This window comes from Python bivittatus, unplaced genomic scaffold (assembly GCF_059951505.1).
Source record: "Python bivittatus isolate LINGU-HERP-01145 unplaced genomic scaffold, Pbiv_v1 ctg000030_np1212, whole genome shotgun sequence".
Lineage (NCBI taxonomy): Eukaryota > Metazoa > Chordata > Lepidosauria > Squamata > Pythonidae > Python > Python bivittatus.
In genome coordinates this window covers 144,415-164,586 of record NW_028277031.1, presented here as the reverse complement: position 1 = coordinate 164,586, position 20,172 = coordinate 144,415, and the positions used below count along the sequence as shown (strand labels likewise).

Sequence of the window (20,172 nt, the reverse complement as noted above, 5' to 3'; positions counted from 1 at the left end):
AACAACCATCTGATTTCTTGCTCTGGCATGGCATTCCTGTGAATCCTACTTGTGGAACTCTGACCTTGGACTGGCTGACAAACCTGACTTCGGTTTTTGAACTTTGGACCGGATTTTGACTACTCTTCTGGGTGCTCCTGTTGAAAGTGAAACCAGCTAGGCAAGCTTACTTTCCAGTTGTAAGCTTTGTTGATTTACATTCCTTTCCTTGTTTGCCATTATCTCTTTCTGCTTTGAGTAAATTGCTTTCCTCACCTAGCAACTGTGTGTGAGTTTGAGACCTGAAACAGGACAGAAACCACTTGAGCAGAATCTAATGGGAACCATTCCAACTGGTAGAATCTGAAGTAGTAGCTGGATTCTCTGGTAGCATGAGCTGTGCCACCTGTGGAACAAAGCTGGGCCCTACCTGGCTCCTTCAGGGATTGCAGTAATTGGATTTAAGAGTTAGTCCGTGCCTCTTTGAGAGAAGGTGTGGTTCCAGCCACTTTGAAAGAGAAGTAGTGCACCTGGTCTTGAAGAGGCCATATTTTGATTCAACTGAGAACTTCTGCCCAATCTCCAGTTTCTGTTTTGGAGAAAGTGGTAGGGTGGTGACAACTGCAGAGAGTTCTGGATGAAACAGATTATCTGGACCTCTTTTTCTCGGTGTTCAGTGGGCAATTGTAATCAGTAGTTATAGGAAATGAACGGTTGAGACTATGGCTGCTCCAGTGGGGAGTACCTTAAGACTCGTCTCTCCCCCTACACTTTTTTACATCTACGTGTAACTGTTGGGAGAGATCATCCATTGATTCAGGGTAAGGCATTGTCAATATGCTCATGATACCCAGTTATATATCTCCACCCTAGGCTGAAGCAGAGATGTAATTGAGGTCCTTACCTGATGTCTGGAGGCTGTGAGGGAATGGATGGGACAGAACAAGCTGAAACTGAATTCTAGCAAGATGGAGGTATTGTTCATGCATAAACAATCTGACATGGTTCCTGTGCTGACTCTGGACATGGTTACACTCCCCTGAAGGAGCAAGTCTGTGACATGGGGGTCCTCATGGACTCATGGTACCTGCTGAATCAGCTGGGGGATTGCCCAGCTTCAGCTGGTTCCCCAGTTGCAGTCTTTTTAGGAGCAGGAAGCCCTTGCAACAATGACTCATGCCCCACCTTAAGGATGGACTGTTGCAGTGCACTCTGCTTGGGGTGTTGCCTTTTTTGACCACTTGGAGACTACAACTGGTATAGAAAGCAGCTGCCCACTTACTGGTGAGCAAGAGCCATTTTAACAGAATAATGCTTGTTTTGCTAGTATTAACATATAAAGTCATACAAGCCTTGGCTTCCTATTATCTTATGGATTCTCTTATCCTAAATAAAATTGGACCCTAATGTATGTGGTCTTCTCAGAAGGGAATGTTCTGGATTGCCACCCCAACTGTTTCTGCCCATGTGGTAAGATTGGACAGGATTGACATACTCTTTGTCTCATCAATTAAACCATGCCACCTTATGGGACCCAGGAGCCACAGGATTGGAAGGGAGCTTGGAGTGCAGGAATCCTCATACCATCCCTGACAAATGGCTGTTCAATCTTTGCTTGAAAACCTCCAGCGATGGAGCACCTACAATTTCAGGAGGCAGACTGTTCCACTGCTTAATAGCCCTTATTTTAAGTTTGAATCTCTCTCTGTTAAGCTTCTACCCATTGATTTTTGTCTTGCCCTTGGGTGTTCTGGAGCATAAATCTACCCCTTCTTCCCTGTGCCATCCTTTCATGTATTGGAAGACTGCTATTGTGTTTCCCTTTAGCCTTCTCTTCTTTAAGCTAAAGATACCAAGTTCCTTTAACTGCACTTCATAAGATTTAGGCTCCTAGCCCCTTGCCATCCTTGTCACTCTCCTCTGCACTTTTCCTGGTTCCTCAGCATCCTTTTTGTACTGTAGGACACAGAACAGGACGCAGTTTGAGCAGTGCAGCATAGAGCGATATTATCACTTCCTATGACCTTGACACCATGCCTCTGTTGATACAAACCAAAACTGCATCGCTCTTTTGGCAACTGTGGCACATTACTAGCTCATGCTTATTCTATGGCTCACCAAGACTCCCAGATCCTTCTCGCAAGTACTACTGCTAAGCCACGTACCACGTATCCTGTACCTGTGCATATATTTTTTCTGCCTAAGTGTAGTACCTTAAATTTCTCACTCTTTAACATTTTGTTGGGTAGGGCCCAATGTTCATGTCTATCAAGATCCTTTTGAATCTTGAGCTTGTCTTCTGTATGGTCAGCTTTGTATCATTTGCAGATTTTATGAGCATCCCTTCTATTTCCTCAACTAAGTTATTTATGAAGATGTTGAAGAATTCTGGGGCCAGGACAGAACTCTCAGGTACCCCACAGTATACATCCCTTCATGTGGCTATAGACCCATTAAGGACCACACATTGGGGATTGTTGTTCAACCAGCTGCAAATCTATCTGGTAATTGGACCATCCATCCCACATTGTTCCAGTTTATGGTCTACTTTATCAAATGCCTTACTAAAATCTTAGTATATGACATCCGCACCATTCTCTTGGTCTGCTAATGTAGAGACATTGTCAAAGAAAGCAGTAAGATTTGCCTGGCATAGCTTGTTTTTAAAAAGCCCATGCTGGCTTCTGGTAATCACCCTGTTTGTTTCTAAATGCTTGCAAACCCACTGCTTGATGATCTTTTCTAGGATTTTCCCAAGTATTGATGTCAAGGTGATTGGTTTGTAGTTCCAGTAGAAGAGAATATACTGTATGTAGTTCAGGGTTGAACTGTGGAGTCCTTGGTGTTCTCTGAGCTTGGCTGTTTTCTTGCAGACGTTTCATTACCCAGGTACATCTGCAAGAAAACAACCAAGTTCAGAGAACACCAAGGACTCCACAGGTCTGTTCTGGGTCTACTTTCCCCCCTTTTTAAAAATATTGGAACAGTGTTGGCTCTTCTTCAGCCTTCTGGCATTCCCCCTAGGCTCCAGGATTTCTCAAAGGTTTCAGTCAGTGGCTCTGAGATAACATCTACCAATTCCTTTAATGCCCTGGGATATAATCTGGTCCAGGATACTTGAACTAGGTATTCTCTCACCAATTTCTTGCCTATTTTGATCTACATTTCTCTTCTGCTTCCCACGATGCAGCTTCTGACAAGTTGGACTGCCTTTTCCTTTTGGAAAAGACAGATGCAAGGTAGGAATTAAGCAGTTCAGCCTTCTCCCTACTGCCTGTTACCATCTTGCCATCTTCTCCAGTCAGTGGGCCAACTCAGCCTTCTCTGTTGCTCACCTGATTATGGAATATTATCCCTCCCTCCTTCCCCTGTTTTGCCCTGGTACTGATGGCAGCGACAGGCACAAGATAACCTGAGAGACAGAAAGGGGGGGGTGCAATGGGGAAAAGGGATAAGTGTAACTTTTGGTGTGCGTCGGCTTCAGTCTCAGCAATGCTCTCGACCTGTATACCAATCCTTAATAAACAAACTTTCCTTTGAATCCACAATGGTGTCAAGGGGAGTTGCTTGCATTGGGAGCTATGCAAGGGAGGTCATTACATACGCTCAGTTATTTTGCATTCTTCCTGAGAGGGTTCTGAGGATCCCTACCTTGTGGTGGGCTTGAGGAGGTAGAGGTCCAGAAGTAATTCTTCTTAGTGGCCCCACCTACCCTGTAGAACACCCTTTCCCCTGCTAACCTTTTGCTAGAAAATAAAAACACTTCTATTCTGCTGGACTTTTTGCTCTAATAGTGATGATGGGCAACCTGGATTGGATGACTGTTTTGTTTTGTTTTATTTTGTTTGTTTTTGCTGGGTGGTCTGTGGGGCTCTGTTATTGATTTATTGATTTGATAGTAGTTGTAAAAAGTCCAGACCCTTTGGAGTGGGTGTATGTATGTAGATGTTTGCATAAATAAAAGACTGTGTGTGTGTGCATGTGTGTTCAATTTATATGGCTGCCCACTATAAATTCCAGATTAGAGATGGTAGAATATCTCAGTTGGAAGATTGTGAAAAAGTAGTAGATATATTTATTATGGAGATACAAAAGGCTGCCAACATCTCTGGAATTTTACTCCCTCCAACTCTATTTACATATCAATTTTAATTTAGGAGATATTGGCTTTGCTGGAAATTATCAACTCATCCTTGAAAGAACTTGAAATAACTCATTCCAGCTTATCATTTTAGCCTCCGCTATTCATTGTGAGGCACCTTAAATTGGCTGTGAGGAATGAAATTCTATCAGAATCTGATTTGTTTAATTGAATAAGGAGACAAACTCTTATGCTTTTCCTGATTTTACTAAGAATGGTCAGTGCAGAAAGATGTTTAGTAACATGAGAAATACTGCTTGAGAGAACATTCTTCAATATTTCAGCAGGTTTTTATTTTGGTTTTGAAACTATCAGATGGTGATCAGAAATAATTTCATCATGTGGTTGCTAAAAAAAATCTCACTTCATTTCCTATTGAGGGAAGATCATTTTTTTCTTATGTTTTTCTTATGATTATTGGTATATAAGATATTAGACTTCCTCATATCTGTCTCTTAATTACAAGCTTGCTAGTTATATCTGTATGTTCTTGATTGCAGGGAAAGATGACAAATTGCTGTTTCTTCTATGGCTGTGCTGTGTCTTTCTCTTTTTTTCCCTGCTCCTCTCTCCTTACCTGCTTTTCTTTCTAAATTAAATGGACCTTTATTAAATATTATTTTAATAAACATGCTCCCCTTTTTCCTATTGCTTGATTTGTATAATACAATAATTAGAATAAGGTAAACATGAGCTAGCATTGTATCAGAATTTGAAGTCCTTGTTCAAACAGGAAGAATTGATGTCAGCCTTGTAAGTTAGTCCAGACAGGAAGCACACTCAGATGAACTAATTCTACTTTTTTGTAATGTTACAATAACATAATCTTGAAAGTCTGAAAGTACATTTCTCCTCTGTTGCCTTTATAGCCCAAGAAACTAGGGAGGGTCCCTTCTGAGACATTTGCCACACTCACGTTCCTTTTGCAGGCTAAGCTGCTCTTTTCCGACTAAACAGCTTACAGTGCTCTCTTGAAATCTCTTCTCCAATCTTTCCATTCTGTGGGGTGGAGGGAGAAAGTGATTTCTGTAGGCATTCTCTCCTTTGCCTGATCCTTCCCATCCCTGCTGCAGAGCACAGAGATTGGAAAGACAGGGATTTCAAGAGAGTAAACTGTTCACTCTTCCACACATCAAAAGCAGTGTGATCACACTGGCAGCCCAGGGCTGGGAGCCGCACTATGTACACAGCTTATAGTACTCCCTTGAAATGTCTTCCTACAGTACTCTCCTGAAATGTCTTCCATTGAATGAGTTGAGTCTGGGGGTGGTAATGCATGTGATATTTGACAGGGGTATAGGTGGAGGAAGAAAATGAGTGTGGTTTTAAAATTGGCAGAAGAAACATCAACTTGTGCTATGCTGATGACACTACCCTGATAGCTGAAAATGCAGAGGATCTGTAAGCCCTAGTACTAAAAGTCAAGGAGTGTAAGGAAGGCTTGAGCGAGGAAGATACTGGAATGGAGGATCAAGGTTATCAGGAGGGAGGGGGAACATTCCAGAGAAAGTGCTTTCTCAGTCCGCAGCAAGACCATGGGAAGAGTAAGAGGCTAGCCCCTCCCTAGAGTCTCACGGGGTATATCCACTAGTTGCTTTAGCATAGGTTTAGTCTGGTGAGATTCTGTCTATTAGTTGCAAGCTAATAAAGGAACTGGACTGGATCGCCTCTTTGTTGTTCTTGGGCTGAACCTGACAAGGAGCACAGTGAAAAAACGGGACTAAAATTAAATATAAAGAAAACCAAACTAATGGCAACAAGTAGAACAACCAGCCTTAGAACTGACAATGAAGACATTGAAGTGGTAGATGACTTCTGCCTTTGAGGGTCATCTGTCAACCATAAAGGAACAAGCAGTCAAGAAATACGCCACAGACTAGCACTTGGTAGAGCAGCCATGAAGGCCTTAGAAAAGATATTCAAATACTGTGATGTGACTATACCTACAAAGATCAGAATTCTGCAAGCCATGGTATTCCCTGTGACACTCTATGGAAATGAAAGCTGGACTTTAAAGAAACAGGATGGGAAGAGTATTGACGCTTTTGAACTTGGTTTTGGAGAAGACTCATGAAAATACCGTGGACAGCCAAGAAAACAAAGTGATGGATCACTGAACAAATCAACCCAGAGTTCTCACTTGAGGCACAAATGACCAGGCTCAAATTATCTTACTTCAGACACTTTGTGTGAAGACCTAGCTCTCTGGAGAAGGTCCTAATGCTGGGAAGGGTGGAAGGAAAGAGAAGAAGAGGACAACCAGCAGCAAGATGGATAGACTTGATAAAAGTTGTGATGGGTGTTCTGTTGGAAGAGCTGAAGGACCAGGTTAGGGACAGATCATCATGGAGAAAATCTATCTATGTGGTCGCCAAAAGTTGACAATGACTTGATGACATATAATCATAATCATAATTGGTGAAGGTTATTGCAGCTCTGGGCTATAAGCCACAACGTGATTTTTTTTTTTTTACCTCTTATCTGTAAACAGATAGCCAGTTTGGTGCAGTGGTTAAAAGCACCAGGCTAGAAACTGAGAATCTGAATTCTAGTCCTGCCTTGGGCTCAAAGCCACTTGGGTGACTTTGGGCCAGCCACTTCTCTCACTCCGAAGAAAAAGGAACTGGCAAGCCACTTCTCAAAAATCTTGCCAAGAAAACTGCCAGGACTAGTCTAGGCAGTTGTTAGGCACGCAAACCAACCAACCCATCAACAATGTTGTCATGATTCTGTTGAGAATAGATGATATATGAATGTCTCTGCATTGGATTCATAATTATATAAACCAATCGAGCATTTGAATTGAGATTTAAGGTGACTGGAGAATTTCCTTGTTTTATTATTGGTCAACATTGACATAAATTTAGGTGTATTTAGTGCAAAAGCTAAATTTGAGGGAGCATTTCTCCCTGAGGACATCTGTCTGTCTCACTAGATTGGATAAGGTGGGCTCACTGCAGACCCCCTCTCTTAAATATTTTATCTGGGAGGAACTAGAAAGTGAACTTTTTCCATAGCTGTGCCTGCTTTAAGGAACAGCCTGCCCCCCCCCCCTCAAGATATAGGCCCCTTCCCTTCTTGCTTGTTAAGCCCTGGTTCTTTCTTCAGGCATTGGGTCAGGATGGGAGGTAAACCCAGCATGGTTTGTGTTTTTTGAGTGGATACTGTTATGGTATTAATAGTGGGTTAGAGTAAAATTTTTGTTTTTATTATTTTCTATGTTTGTTAGTTATGGTGGCCATATAAATTTTTCAAATAAAGCTAACATTTGTTAGCAAATTGGGAGAATTTTACACTTATATCTGAGTTCTGCATTGAAGTTTTTATCCTTTCTGGTAAGCTTAGGAACACTAATCTTTTAATTTAAAAGATTTAAAAAATAGAAACTTGCTGGATTTGTTTAATAGTTCAGTCTTTGAATGAAGCATCTCCTCTTGGTTGCCTTTGTCACAGTCTGCAGTTGGCAGGTCCTCTTGAAAACTAAAGTAATTGAATCATAACCTAATTAGTTGCCTTGAGGATGTCAAACTAATAAACGTGACCTCCCCAAGGAGACCACAGTGAACTAAATAACATTATTTGCTTTATTGTTAAAACGTAAAAAGCTGCTTTGGGATCTGATTGCTGGAAAAGTGGGATGTTTACCAAATAAAATGTATTTCTTTTTAATTAGGATGAAGCAGGTGCCTATTTAATAGACAGAGATCCAACCTATTTTGGACCAGTGCTGAACTATCTCCGACATGGGAAACTGGTTATCAATAAAGACCTTGCAGAGGAAGGTATGTTTTGCATTTCAGAAAAACTCTTCTGACATTAATTTGCTCCAAAAGTTAGTGTTCAAATTGCTTCAGTTGGAAAACAGTTGCACGATCATTTGCATAAGCTGGTTGGTCTTAGCACCTCAACTTGTGGTGGCCTCATCTTTGAATTTCCTGGGCTTGGGATTTTGAATAATACTTTAGAAAAAGGTCCTGGCATTTAACTCTTGTAACAGTTGTTCCAAACAATCGAAATAGGAGTAAAAAAGGAGTAAATTTATACAAGGAGATCCAAATCTTACTTAGAATGCTAGCTAGCCAGGCCTCCAAATAATCTCTCTATTGCTCCCACACCTTTCAAAGTTGCCTCCTTTCAGGTGGAACATTTCCAGTTATAATGTATTTGAAGACATGGAAAGGAACATGGTGTTCCAGAGATTATTGCCTTTTCATCTGTTTTGGCTCTGGCAACCTTGTGTTCCAGGACCACTCTTGGGAAATGGAGTGAGAGGTGGCAGTATTCTGTGGCCTGGTCTCATGCTGCCTCTTAGGGATGGCTGATGACAAACTTTTGTTTTCCATGAGAATGAAGTTTTGCCTTTCTTTTGTAACTTGGTTTCCTTTTAAAGGTGTTCTTGAAGAAGCTGAATTCTATAACATCACATCCTTAATCAAACTGGTGAAGGACAAAATAAGGGAAAGAGACAGTAAAATCTCACAGGTGGGACCCTCTTTATTTTCAGAGTAAGTGGCATTTGGTTTGTGGCTATTTCAAGATATAAGATTTCCAGTGTGGAAAGGGAATGTAACCCTTTCCAGCTCTAGCAGCATTTCTCCTTTCTTGCTTATGTCCCTTGGACAGTCTGTGCGGCCAGTACCAAGAGGGGAGCAGTAGCCATGACCTGGCAGGGGGAGGGAGTCAGGAGAGCTCATTTTGAAGGCATTCTGATGGGCTGTCATTTTCCTGCATTTGTTCCACCTGCCTTGTTCTCTGTCACAGGTGCCAGTCAAGCATGTTTACAGAGTGCTACAGTGCCAGGAAGAGGAGTTGACTCAGATGGTCTCAACCATGTCTGATGGCTGGAAATTTGAACAGGTAACTTAATGAGATGTGGCTTCATTGCAGATGCTGCAGGAGACACAGTTGAGAGAGGGAGAGGTTTTATTGCATTGGTATAAGGTACTACAATATTATAACATTACATTATTATCAATACCAAATATATATTAATAGTATTAGTATCCCATCGAAGTAATGGGATATTCTCTGGGGGAGATGGTGGCATATAAATTTAATAAATATCTATGGTATTAAGTAATATCAATTAATAAGTATCTGATATTAATATGGCAGTTTGTTTAGTCTGCTTCAGTGGGAAAGACTTGAAATCTGCTCTTTCAGTCATCCTTACTCCTGCCTTTGAAGGAAAGCCAATATTTTTATTCCTATATTGAGAATGAGGTAGGGACAGAAGTCAGGTAGTGGTGCCTTAACTAGACCAGCTGGTGAACTTTTGTCTGAGACAATCCATGAAGTCGTTGTCCTCTGCTTTTCTCTCACCTGATTAATCTCTAGTTCATTTTCGGAATGTAGGCCACCTTCTGCTCACGCCACATCTTGTTTTTGTACACAGTTGAGAGCTCTTGGGCCAGTTGCAGAGGAATCCTCAGGGAATGTTAGACCTGCCTCAGCTTGTGGCAGTGAAAACAGCTGCTCAATTGACAAATTTCTTATAACTTCCCTTTCAAACTGCAGCCGTTGTTTACAATGCTTATCACTTAAATGTTCATTTGGTGCTACTACTCTAATGGTTGGTAGTTCCTGCTGTTACTACTAGAGTAACAAGCATATCTCTAAATCTAGGATATATATTTGGATGGAAAGCCAGAGCTTTCTGGGGGAGAGTTAAGTCATAAGCATGTGGTCCCTGGAAGGTGGACAATGAGGATGTGGATGACATACAAACTGTTGAAGTTGACCTGTATAGTCTGGTGGTATTTTTTAAGTTTTTTTCTAAAAAATTTATACATATGCAATTAACAAAATCTTTAAACTTAAAAAAAAAACTTTTAAAGATTAGACAAGAGACTCCAAACAAGCTAAAAATACAAACTAAGAAAGAAAAGAGAGGAAAAAATCTACCTTATATTTTATACCTATCAATAGTCACTGGTTTACTAATGAATACATTCCTGTAATATGATCAGTACAAAATATTATTATCACAAAATCTGTGATATAGTAACACATATTGCTACATCCTTTCATTAGCAGAAAATGTTGCCTGTTCCAAAAGAGTTAGAGTATACATTTCCAACTACCGTTCCTTGACACCTGGAATATCACATTTCCAGTTTCTCAGCATGATTCTTTAGCCACCCTCATGCTCGATACAACAATAATTCCTGATAAATAGATTCCAAAGCTTTCATATATAGTTCACCATCCCGTTACATTATAGTTCAGTATTACTATTAAGCAGCTAGAGATCCACAAGTAGATCATGAATGTCAAGTTGGGGATATCATTCTGTGTTGTATAGCAAATTCTATAGTTTAATTCTGTGCTGTGTGAAATAATTCAGAAGTGTTCAGAATTTTGCACCATTTGTTGGATGACATGTTGGTTGAATTTCTCATGGAAGAGGAGAAAAGTTCTTTTTTTTTCACAGGAAGTATCATGTCTTCCTTTATTTGCCTTTTTTCTTACCCTAAAGAACTGCTAATGTTACAGCCTTCCTTCATGGGGAATAGCTTCAGCTCTTGATCATTCGGGGTGATTTTTAATGCAACATTCCTCCTATTTTCAGACGAACTTTCTAGAGCTATATATAATATTCATGGTGTAGTCTGCATGTATTCCTGGCAGTTTTATTTTAAGTTCCTTTCCTGATTATTTAAACTAAAAACAGATTTCTTCAGAACATATTGGATCAGTGCTTTCATTAAATAGCCTATCACAATCCCACAATCATTGCCTGTTCAAACCTCATTCATATCCATGCGAAGTTTGGATTTTTTTGCTTTTACTGAATTGTGCTTGGAGAGCTCCTCTTTGTTTAAGCCATCCGTCTATATGTTGGATAATTTCATATTTAATTTTTTTCATCAATTTATCTGGAATAGACATTAAATTAGCTTTAGATGACCCACTTTTCAGTTCTTTAGTAAGCTGATTTTAGGGAAATATTACATATCCCTGGTTTTCTGAAATGTTACATATTTCCTGCATGTTTTGACATTTGAGCTATTTGAAAAACCCCTGGATAGATACTATTTACCTCTGATGATTTTTACATTTTCAGTTTCTCGGTACAGCCTAAAACGTCAACTCTTTTAATCAGTATATGTTTCCAGTTTTCAGACCATACTTCAGATCATTCTACTTCCTGTTTATGATGCATCTTAAGAAAACGTTATCTTTGAACTTAACGTTGCTGCTCTTTTTATTTTTGGTAGCTTTTTGTCTCGTTTCTTTTCTACAAGTTTGTCTTATTTCTGAATGAAGCATTCTTTTTCAAACAGTTTCCTTTATATTTCTTGATAATCACTCTGATGATCTCTTGAAACCAGTGGTCACTTTCCTGACTTGCAGTATGTATTCTAGCTGGATTTATGGTTGTTGTTTTTTTAGTAATCCCTCAGTGTTCTAGAAAATTTAGTCACCTTGATTTTTTTCAGGTTCCTTTTGACCAATCCCTCATTTTACTGGAAACAAGTAAGATAAGAACCATACAACATTAAAACACTATGCAGTCATTTGATGGCTGCTGGTACGTGGTTGTTACTTGTTGGCATGCATATTTAATCATTGCAAAGCATGCTTTTGGGGCTCTTATAAAAAGAATATATAAGTTAAACAATAATAGGGCTAGAATGCAGTCTTGTTTTGCACCATTTAGGATAGGATTAGGGTTTTGTTAGATCTCTTTTACAAACTTAACTGGCATGGTGGTATTTGAATACAGTGATATTATCAATTTAAGAAGGCAATGATCAATCAATGTGACTAATTTTCTGGAAAGTCTCTCATGTGGTATTGAGGCAAAGGCTGCCTTTAGGTCTGTGAAGGGGGTCTTTCGGAAGACTACAGTATTTCTCGGCTAGGATGATATAATATTGTGCATTCGTCTGTGTTAAATGACTTGGTCTAAACCCTGCCTGCCTTGCAAAGGATCCAATCAAAAAAATTTATAATATAAAAACCTGACGTATAAGTTACTGATTACAGATAAGAGGCTGAGAGGGTGATAGTTTATGAGATCAGACTTGTTCCTGTTTTGTATATGGCAAAAATGATGGAATTAAGACCTCTTTTGAAATCTGGAAAGACTTATTTATGGCAATGAAGAGAGGGGCTAGCACAGATATCTAGAAGGTGGGACTGGATTTTGGGAATTCCGGTATAACTGTCTTTGCTGAGGGATTTGCTATTTTTCAGTTGAGAAATTTATTTTTGAACTTCTGTATGTGAGACTGGGAGCCATTCAGGAAGGGTCTGGTAGCAAAATTTAGGGATCTCCACCTAGAGAGAGATTGAATAAATGGCAGAAATGTCCATCCCAGGAATCAGCAGAGATTAAATGATTGTTGTTAGATCAGTTGTATTTTGCTGAAGATAAGGAAATGAGGTGCCAGAACAGGCAGTCATTTTGGTTTGTTACCACTTGCTAAAGTTTAGCCCAAGGACTTTATTGCATAATTTTGTTTCTTCTCCTTTAGAAACCTCTTGAAACTCTTTTTTAGCATACAAAAGATTTCTCAAGCTCACTATATATTTGAATATCTATAAGCAGATATTTCTTTTTATCATCTATCTATCTATCTATCTATCTATCTATACATACATACATACATACATACATACATACATACTTACATATAAAATCTCCTCTTACCCCTATGGGTGGTATATGTCTTCTTCAATCTTGGGTCCTCTACCAGAGGCCTGGGAATTTGAGGGTTCTGCTCAGTATCTTAGCTGTTCCTAGCACTGTTCTCTTCTGGACAGAGAGCTCTGATGTTGTTCCTGGGATCTATTGGAGCCAGTCTCCCAGCTTAGGGAGAGCCCCACAGTGCTCCTACCACCATTGGGACCACTTTGGCCTTTACTTTCCACATCCTCTGTAGTTCCTCCTTTAGGCCCTGGTACTTCTCCAGCTTCTCATACTCCTCTTTCCTGATGCTGTTGTCACTTGGCATTGCTACATCTATCACTACTGCTGTCTTCTGGTCCTTGTCTACTACCACAGTGTCTGGTTGACTGGCCAGTACCTGCCTGTCCATCTGGATCTCGAAATCCCACAGGATCTTAGCCCTGTTATTCTCCATGACCTTCTGTGGAATCTCCCATCTGGACTTGGGAGGATCTAGCCCATACGCTGTGCAGGTGTTCCTGTAGACAATGCCAGCTACTTGGTTGTGCTGTTCAGTATATGCTGTTCCTGCCTGCACCTTACACCCTGCCACTATGTGTTGGACTGTCTCTGAGGCCTCTGCACAATCTCCACCTTGGGTCCTGTCTAGTGTGGTAGACCCCTGCTTCTATGGATCTGGTGCTTAGTGCCTGTTCTTGTGCTGCTATGATCAGTGCCTCAGTGCTATCTTTTAGTTCAGCCCTTTCCAGCCACTGGTAGGATTTCCCAAAGTCAGCCACCTCAGCTATCTGTCAGTGGTACATCCCAGAGAGGGGCTTGTCTTGCCATGTAACTTCCTTTGCTTGAACTTCCTCCCATGTCTGCTGCTGCCTCAGGCATTCTCTCAGCAGCTCATCTTTGGGTGCCATCTTATTGATGTACTCCTGGATGCTCTGGGTTTCATCCAGAACAGCGGCTTTGACATTCAGCAGACCCTGCCCACCCTCTTTCCAGCTGGTGTACCATCTGGTGTTGGACTTGGGTGGAAACCTCTGTACATTGTGAGGAGCTTCCGGGTCCTCATATCAGCAGTCTCCATGTCTTCCTTTGGCCAGCTCATTATACCAGCAGGGTATCTGATGACTGACAGGGCGTATGTGTTGATGGCGTGGATCTTGTTCCTCCTATTGGGCTGGCTCTTCAGGACCTGTCTTATCCTTTCGTGGTTCTTGGCTGTTGCTGTCTTCCTTGCCTCCTCATCATGGTTCCCATGTGACTGTGAGATACCAAGGTACTTGTAGCTGGTCTGTATGTCTGCTATGTGGCCCTCTGGTAGTTCTGCCCCATCAGTCTTAGCTATCTTCTCTCTCTTTACTACCATGCATCCACACTTCTCCAGTCCAAATGACATCCCAGTTTTCTCATTGTAGATCCGTGTCAGGTAGATCAGCGAGTTAACGTCTCTGTCAGAATCCTCACAATCAATCACTTGCACTGCTAGTTCACTTGCTTCGTTTCTACCATTACAGTGAAGGGGAGGAAGGGAGGGAAGGTTGGAAGGTTAACCATTAGCCACAGATGGACTATTATCTGGCTCTCAGGAATGCCCAAGGTCGTACCAACCTGAGAACCAGAGACAATCCTCAACACACGCAAGAGAGATTCAGAGACAGAAGGGGGGGTGAAATGGGAGTGAGGTAAAACTAAGTTTTGGTGTGCGTAGGACTCAGTTCCAGCTATGTTTCTAGAGCTGTTCACTACTTTCCAATAAATGAACTTTCCTTTGAACCTGCATTTGTTTCAAAGAGAGTTGCTTTCACTGGGAACTCTTACAGTCTCATTCACTCTTACCATACATATTGATGTCATCCATGTAGTGGAGGTGGCTGATGGTGATTCCACTCCTGAACTTGTACCTGTATCCAGTCCTTGTGATTGTCTGGCTGAGGGGGTTTAAGCCTATGCAAAACAGCAGGAGGGATAGTGCATCACCTTGGTATATGCTACACTTGATGGCCACTTGTGTGAGCTGTCTTGAGTTGACTTCCAGTGCTGTGTTCCACTGTCCGTGGAACTGAGTACTGCGGTTCTTACATATAGGTGGAACTGACCTTTTTGGATTTTGCCTGGAAAGAAAGTTCACTGAGGAAAATCTGTTGGATTTGCGTGAACTAGAGATGGCAGATGAAATTACCGAGTGGTGGTTGGACAGGCGGTGGACTCGATCCCAAGAATCTGGGACATTGTAAGAATTGGATGTTGCCTCGTCCTTTGAAAAGACCCCTAAGCCGAAGTGGTCAGTGGGAATTGGCGATGTAGTAGGGGAGGCTCAAGATCCGAAGGGAAAGAGAGAGCTGGAGCCCGAAGTTGCCGTATTGGGGGTTCGTATGGATAAAGTGGAAGCCAAGTTTGATTCCATGATGGATGAACTGAAGTCATTGAAAAGGATGCTAGGGAAAGTACTGGGCAGCCGAGACCAAGACTGCCAATCCAGGGATTCCGAAACGACTTCTGGAGACAGTGAGGAGGTAGGTGAGGAATCAGCACCCAGTGGAGGGGAAGAGATGATGGCCCCAGACAGGAGCAACCAAGAGGAAGGAAACCCGTTATGGCAGTGAGGGCTGAAGATGAAATTTGGGGGGAACCCAAGTCAGCTGGCATGCTTTCTGACACAGTGAGAATGTGCATGGAGAGATGTGGCCCCCTATTTCAAAATGATGTGGAGAGAGTGGCTTATGTGTCATAAGACCAGGCAGCAGAATGGGTGATGGAGATGCATGAGGCTAAAGTGGCTGAACTAACAAACTTTAACAATTTCATGAGTGCTCTGCGCGAGTGCTTCAAGGATCCTTTTGCTGCCATAAGGGCAAAGGCGAGCATCAAGCAAGTTAAACAAGGTATCGAACAGTATCAGATTACGCATTGGAATTCAGGCGGCTAGCCGGGAAACTCCGAAACTGGCCTGAAGCACTTAAGATCCAGTGTTTTTGGGAGGGGTTACAACCTGACTTTTGGAGCACTCACTAGCCAGGGGCAATCCCAAAACCCTGAAGGAGTGGATCAGCCTTGCAGGGACAGTGGAGACTGATTGGATGTCTATAAAAAGAAAACGCATGAGCACCCGATCCCCCCTCCCCATTCATCAGGGCCAATAACGAGAAGATCAAGCTGGAGACAAAAAGAAGGCAGCCAAAATCAAAGAGAGGGGAAGCGCTCTTGTTTCAAGTATGGAAAAGAGGGGCATTATGCTGTGAATTGCCCTCAAAACCAACTCCTGCCAACCACACCAAGAAGCAAGCAGCCATGGACACCATCGAAATGTCCCAAGCCAAAAGGAAGAGGAACAGTTGCTTCGGGAGTGGAGGAGCAGTCTCAAGTCCCATTGATGGTGGAGGGAGACTTCTCTGAGGATAAGCATTAGCTGGCGGGAAACTCCAGCTGCCTGGTTTAAAACACGCCCAAAAGCAGGCGGTTGATTTGGGGCGTGAAGACTTAATGGTGAGTGGGGCTTGCAATCCCATGACGGTTGGGATGAGACTGAGGGCATTAAAGACCAACTACAGAGCAGATTTGACTGTGTTAATAGACTCTGGGTGTACATGTTGCTTAATTAACCCAGTCACTGTGACTGGACTTAGACTAAGGGTGCAGAAGCTAGAAAACCCTATTGTTTTTACACCATTGGACAGATCACAAGCGGGAGGGGGCCCAGTAGAATTCTATACCGAAGCAATTGATATGAGAATTGGGACTCAATGAGAAACCTTAAGGTTCCTAGTAGCTCCGATTGCTGGCCATGCTCTAGTACTGGGTCTGTCCTGGTTAAAGCAAAGGAATCCCAAGGTGGATTGGAAGGTGGGGAGCCTGACATTTCAGGATGGTGATTACAAAGTCCCGGAGGGAATTAGCGACATACCAAGGTCGGTACGAGTGGCAGTGAGTGTGGAGTTTCCCAGACGGAGTGACACCAAAGATACCTGCACAATCCCAGAACAGTATAGAGACTTAAAAGGTGTTTAGTAAACTGGAGTCGGATCAGCTCCCCCCTCACCGAACAACAGACTGTACAATTGAAATTGAACCCAGGGCAAAATTTCCAAAACTGAAATTGTATTCTATGACCCCTAAGGAATAGGGAGCACTGAGAGAATTCATTGATAAAAACCTAAGAAGGGGATTTATACAACCTGCAAAATCACCATTGGCAGTGCCTGTCCTCTTTAGAGAAAAGAAAGATGGTTCATTAAGACTGTGCACAGAGTATCGGGGTGTAAATGCTATCTGTAAGGAAAATAAATACCCCCTCCCTTTGATGAAGGACTTGTTAGCCCACCTGGGAAGATTTTTACCAAGTTGGATTTGAGGGAGGCGTATTTCAGAGTGCAGATTAGAAGGGGAGATGAATGGAAGACAGCGTTCAGCTGCCCCCTTGGTTGCTTTCAATATCTGGTAATGCCATTCGGGTTATTGGGAGCCCCTGGTGTATTCATGCAATTGATAAATGAGGTGCCACATGAACTTTTATACAGGGGAGTGTTAGTATATCTGGATGATATTCTAATTTACACAGAAATGATGGAAGAGCATCTAAAATTGGTGAGGAAAGTACTAAAGAAATTGTTAAACACCCAGTTATATGCAAAACTTTCCAAATGTGAATTTCACAAGAATCAAATTGATTATCTCGGATATCGGATATCCAGTAGAGGGATTGAGATGGATCCGGGTAAAGTGTGTGATGTAGTTGGATGGAAGGCACCAAAAACTTCCAGGCAGCTACAGAGTTTCCTGGGGTTTGCAAATTTCTACTGCCAGTTCATTCCAAACTTTGCTCAAGTCACCCTCCCTCTCACTGACCTGTTAAAAGCAAAAGGGAAGAATGATAAGGCGAAAGCCCAAAGACCAGGGGTGCCTTTAAATTGGACAGAAGAATGCCAGTCAGCATTTGAGCAATTAAAGAGACTGTTTACTGCAGAACCAATCTTAAAACACCCCGACCGTGAGAAACCTTTTATCATCCAAGCAGATGCATCAGATGTGACTATAGGGGCTGTTTTACTACAAAAGACTGAAAATGGGGTGTTGCATCCTTGTGCCTACATTTCTTGAACATTTACTGATACTGAGACAAACTGGTTAGTGTGGGAAAAGGAAGCTTTTGTCGTGGGCACTAATGACTTGGAGGCATTTGTTGGAAGGGTCATCTCCTTTTGAAGTCTGGACTGATCATAAAAATTTAGTGGCTTTAAATTCTCCAAGGAAATTATCACCAAAGCAAGTCAGATGGGCTCAGTTTTTCAGTCGGTTCAATTTTACTTTGAAATATATACCAGGGGGAAAGAACTTCCTGGCTGATGCACTTTCCAGGTTACCACAGCACCACAGCCAGAGAGAAGTAGTCACCGCCATTGGTCCATGTCCCCAGACAGGAATGGTAGCTGTTACCAGAGCTCAAGGTAAACAGTGGGAGTGCAAACCAGACGGAGATTTGTGTCAGATTCAGCCGGCACGGCATGGCCAACGCCACTGTTCAGTTTCACTGCCCCTAGTCAATTTCACCGCCTCAGGCGCAGGCAGCAGAAAAGAGGAAGTAGGGCAAACCGCAAGTCAATTGCCGGCAGGTGGCAGCAACTGACTCAGGGCAAGAGCGGATACTTTGTAACAAAGCCGGCTTCCCTTAAGCACCCCAGGCAACGCAAATCGCAACGGCTCGGAAGCGCAGCAATTGACAAGCAATTAAGAAGCCCCAGCTTAGCCTGCAGAAGAAAAGCCCAGCGATCTCAACAACCCCACAAGCAAAGGACAGTAATCAGGGAGACAAAGAAACAAGGCTGAATCTGTCATTTGGGCGAGGGGGAGAACATCGCGGGCAAACCAGTAACCCAGGCAACTGGGAGAAGGGCGGGAAAAGGGGTAACTCCAGGTCAAGGAGGGAACCCTATAAGACCGCTGTATGTAACTGCACCAAGCCAACCCTGGCTTTGTTTGTAACCACCTGCATTACACCTGAGTAAACTTCTTTGACTGAACCTGTGTTTCGCGAGAGTTTCATTCGGCACTGAATGTGGCAACTCTTACAATTTGCTGAATGAGTTAAACTGTAAATTACAAATGGATGTATGGTTCCAGAAGAATAAAGAATCTTTGACAAAGATGGAGCGTGGTGGGTAGGTGGAAAGTTGTATGTCCCAACTGAGTCCAGGAAAATGGTCCTAGAACAAGGTCATGACAGTAAAACAGGCCATTTTGGGTTTGTGAAGACTTTACACTTCCTACGAAGGCAGTTCTGGTGGCCATCTATGAGGAAAGACATAGCAGAATATGTAGCCAGTTGCCCAACGTGTGTTAGGGCAAAAAGACAAGGGGGAGAAACTAATGGGTCTTTTATAACCAGTAGCGAGCCCTGAGAAACCTTGGAAACAAATTGCTATGGATTTTATTGTTGAACTACCTGAAAGTAAGAAGAAAACCATGATCTGGGTAGTAACTGACTTGTTTTCAAAAGTAGCCCGTTTTGTGGCACGTGCAACCATTCCAACTGCAGGGAAGTTGGCTAAAATGTTTATACAGCATATCTATAGACTACATGGGGCCCTTGACCAGATCATTAGCAATCGTGGGGTCTAATTCACTTCCAGGTTCTGGAAGGCATTCGTAAAGCTAATTGGGTCAAGTCAAGCCCTGAGTTTAAGTAACCACCCCCAGACAGAAGGTGCTTCCAAACGTTTGAACTCTCTATTAGAACAGTATTTACGATGCTTTATCAGCAGGACAATTGGGCAGAACTCCTGCCATTTGGTGAAGTGGCTTATAACCAGGGCTGTGGAGTCGGTAGATAAATGCTCCGACTCCGACTCCTCAGTTTTTTGTACTTCCGACTCCTCTCTATTAATATGTGAATGTATTTTATACATTCCTTGAAGGAAAGAAAGGCAACATACATGTCATTACCACAGGACTACTGGCTGGGAAGCCAACAGTCTACTGTATTGAACAGTTTAAGCAAAAGACAAACACAATGAAAACAACAAAGTTTTATTATTATTTTTTATTAATGAATCAAGTGGCTGGATAGTAGCAGCAGGCATAAACATCAGGAACAGTAAATTTATTAGTTCAAACATACAAACCACATTATTTGGTTGTTTTAGAACAAAAACAAAGCTTATCTATATGAACCAAAAACAAAATTTGTAAAACCTAGAAATGGTTTATATTAATCTTGAAATGTAGTTATAGGCTTAGCAAATGCAAATCAATTCAATGTAGAGTTCTAAGGAAGAGAATTGCCTCTGCCAGGTCCTCTTTCATAGAGGCTCTTAAGTCAGACTTTATTATTTTTAGGGCTGAAAATAATCTTTCGACGCTGACTTGGGTGGGTGGCATTGCAGTAACTATTCTGGCCACATCACTAACAATCTCTGGATAAACAAGG

General features: G+C 42.0%; 1 protein-coding gene across 6 annotated transcripts in view; it reads left to right on the top strand.

Annotated features, from left to right (window-relative positions):
• Window positions 1–20,172, top strand: part of LOC103067645 (BTB/POZ domain-containing protein KCTD5) — a 54,593-nt gene that overhangs the window by 6,234 nt on the left and 28,187 nt on the right. For all 6 annotated transcript variants that reach the window (XR_015798110.1, XR_015798108.1, XR_015798111.1 and 3 more), the window contains exons 2-4: window positions 7,794–7,902; window positions 8,511–8,602; window positions 8,882–8,977. Coding sequence is in view for 3 of the 6 variants with exons in the window: in XM_088151863.1 (XP_088007989.1) it covers window positions 7,794–7,902; window positions 8,511–8,602; window positions 8,882–8,977 (297 nt within the window). In the remaining 3 variants the exon portion in view is untranslated. The remainder of the gene's footprint in view (window positions 1–7,793; window positions 7,903–8,510; window positions 8,603–8,881; window positions 8,978–20,172) is intronic.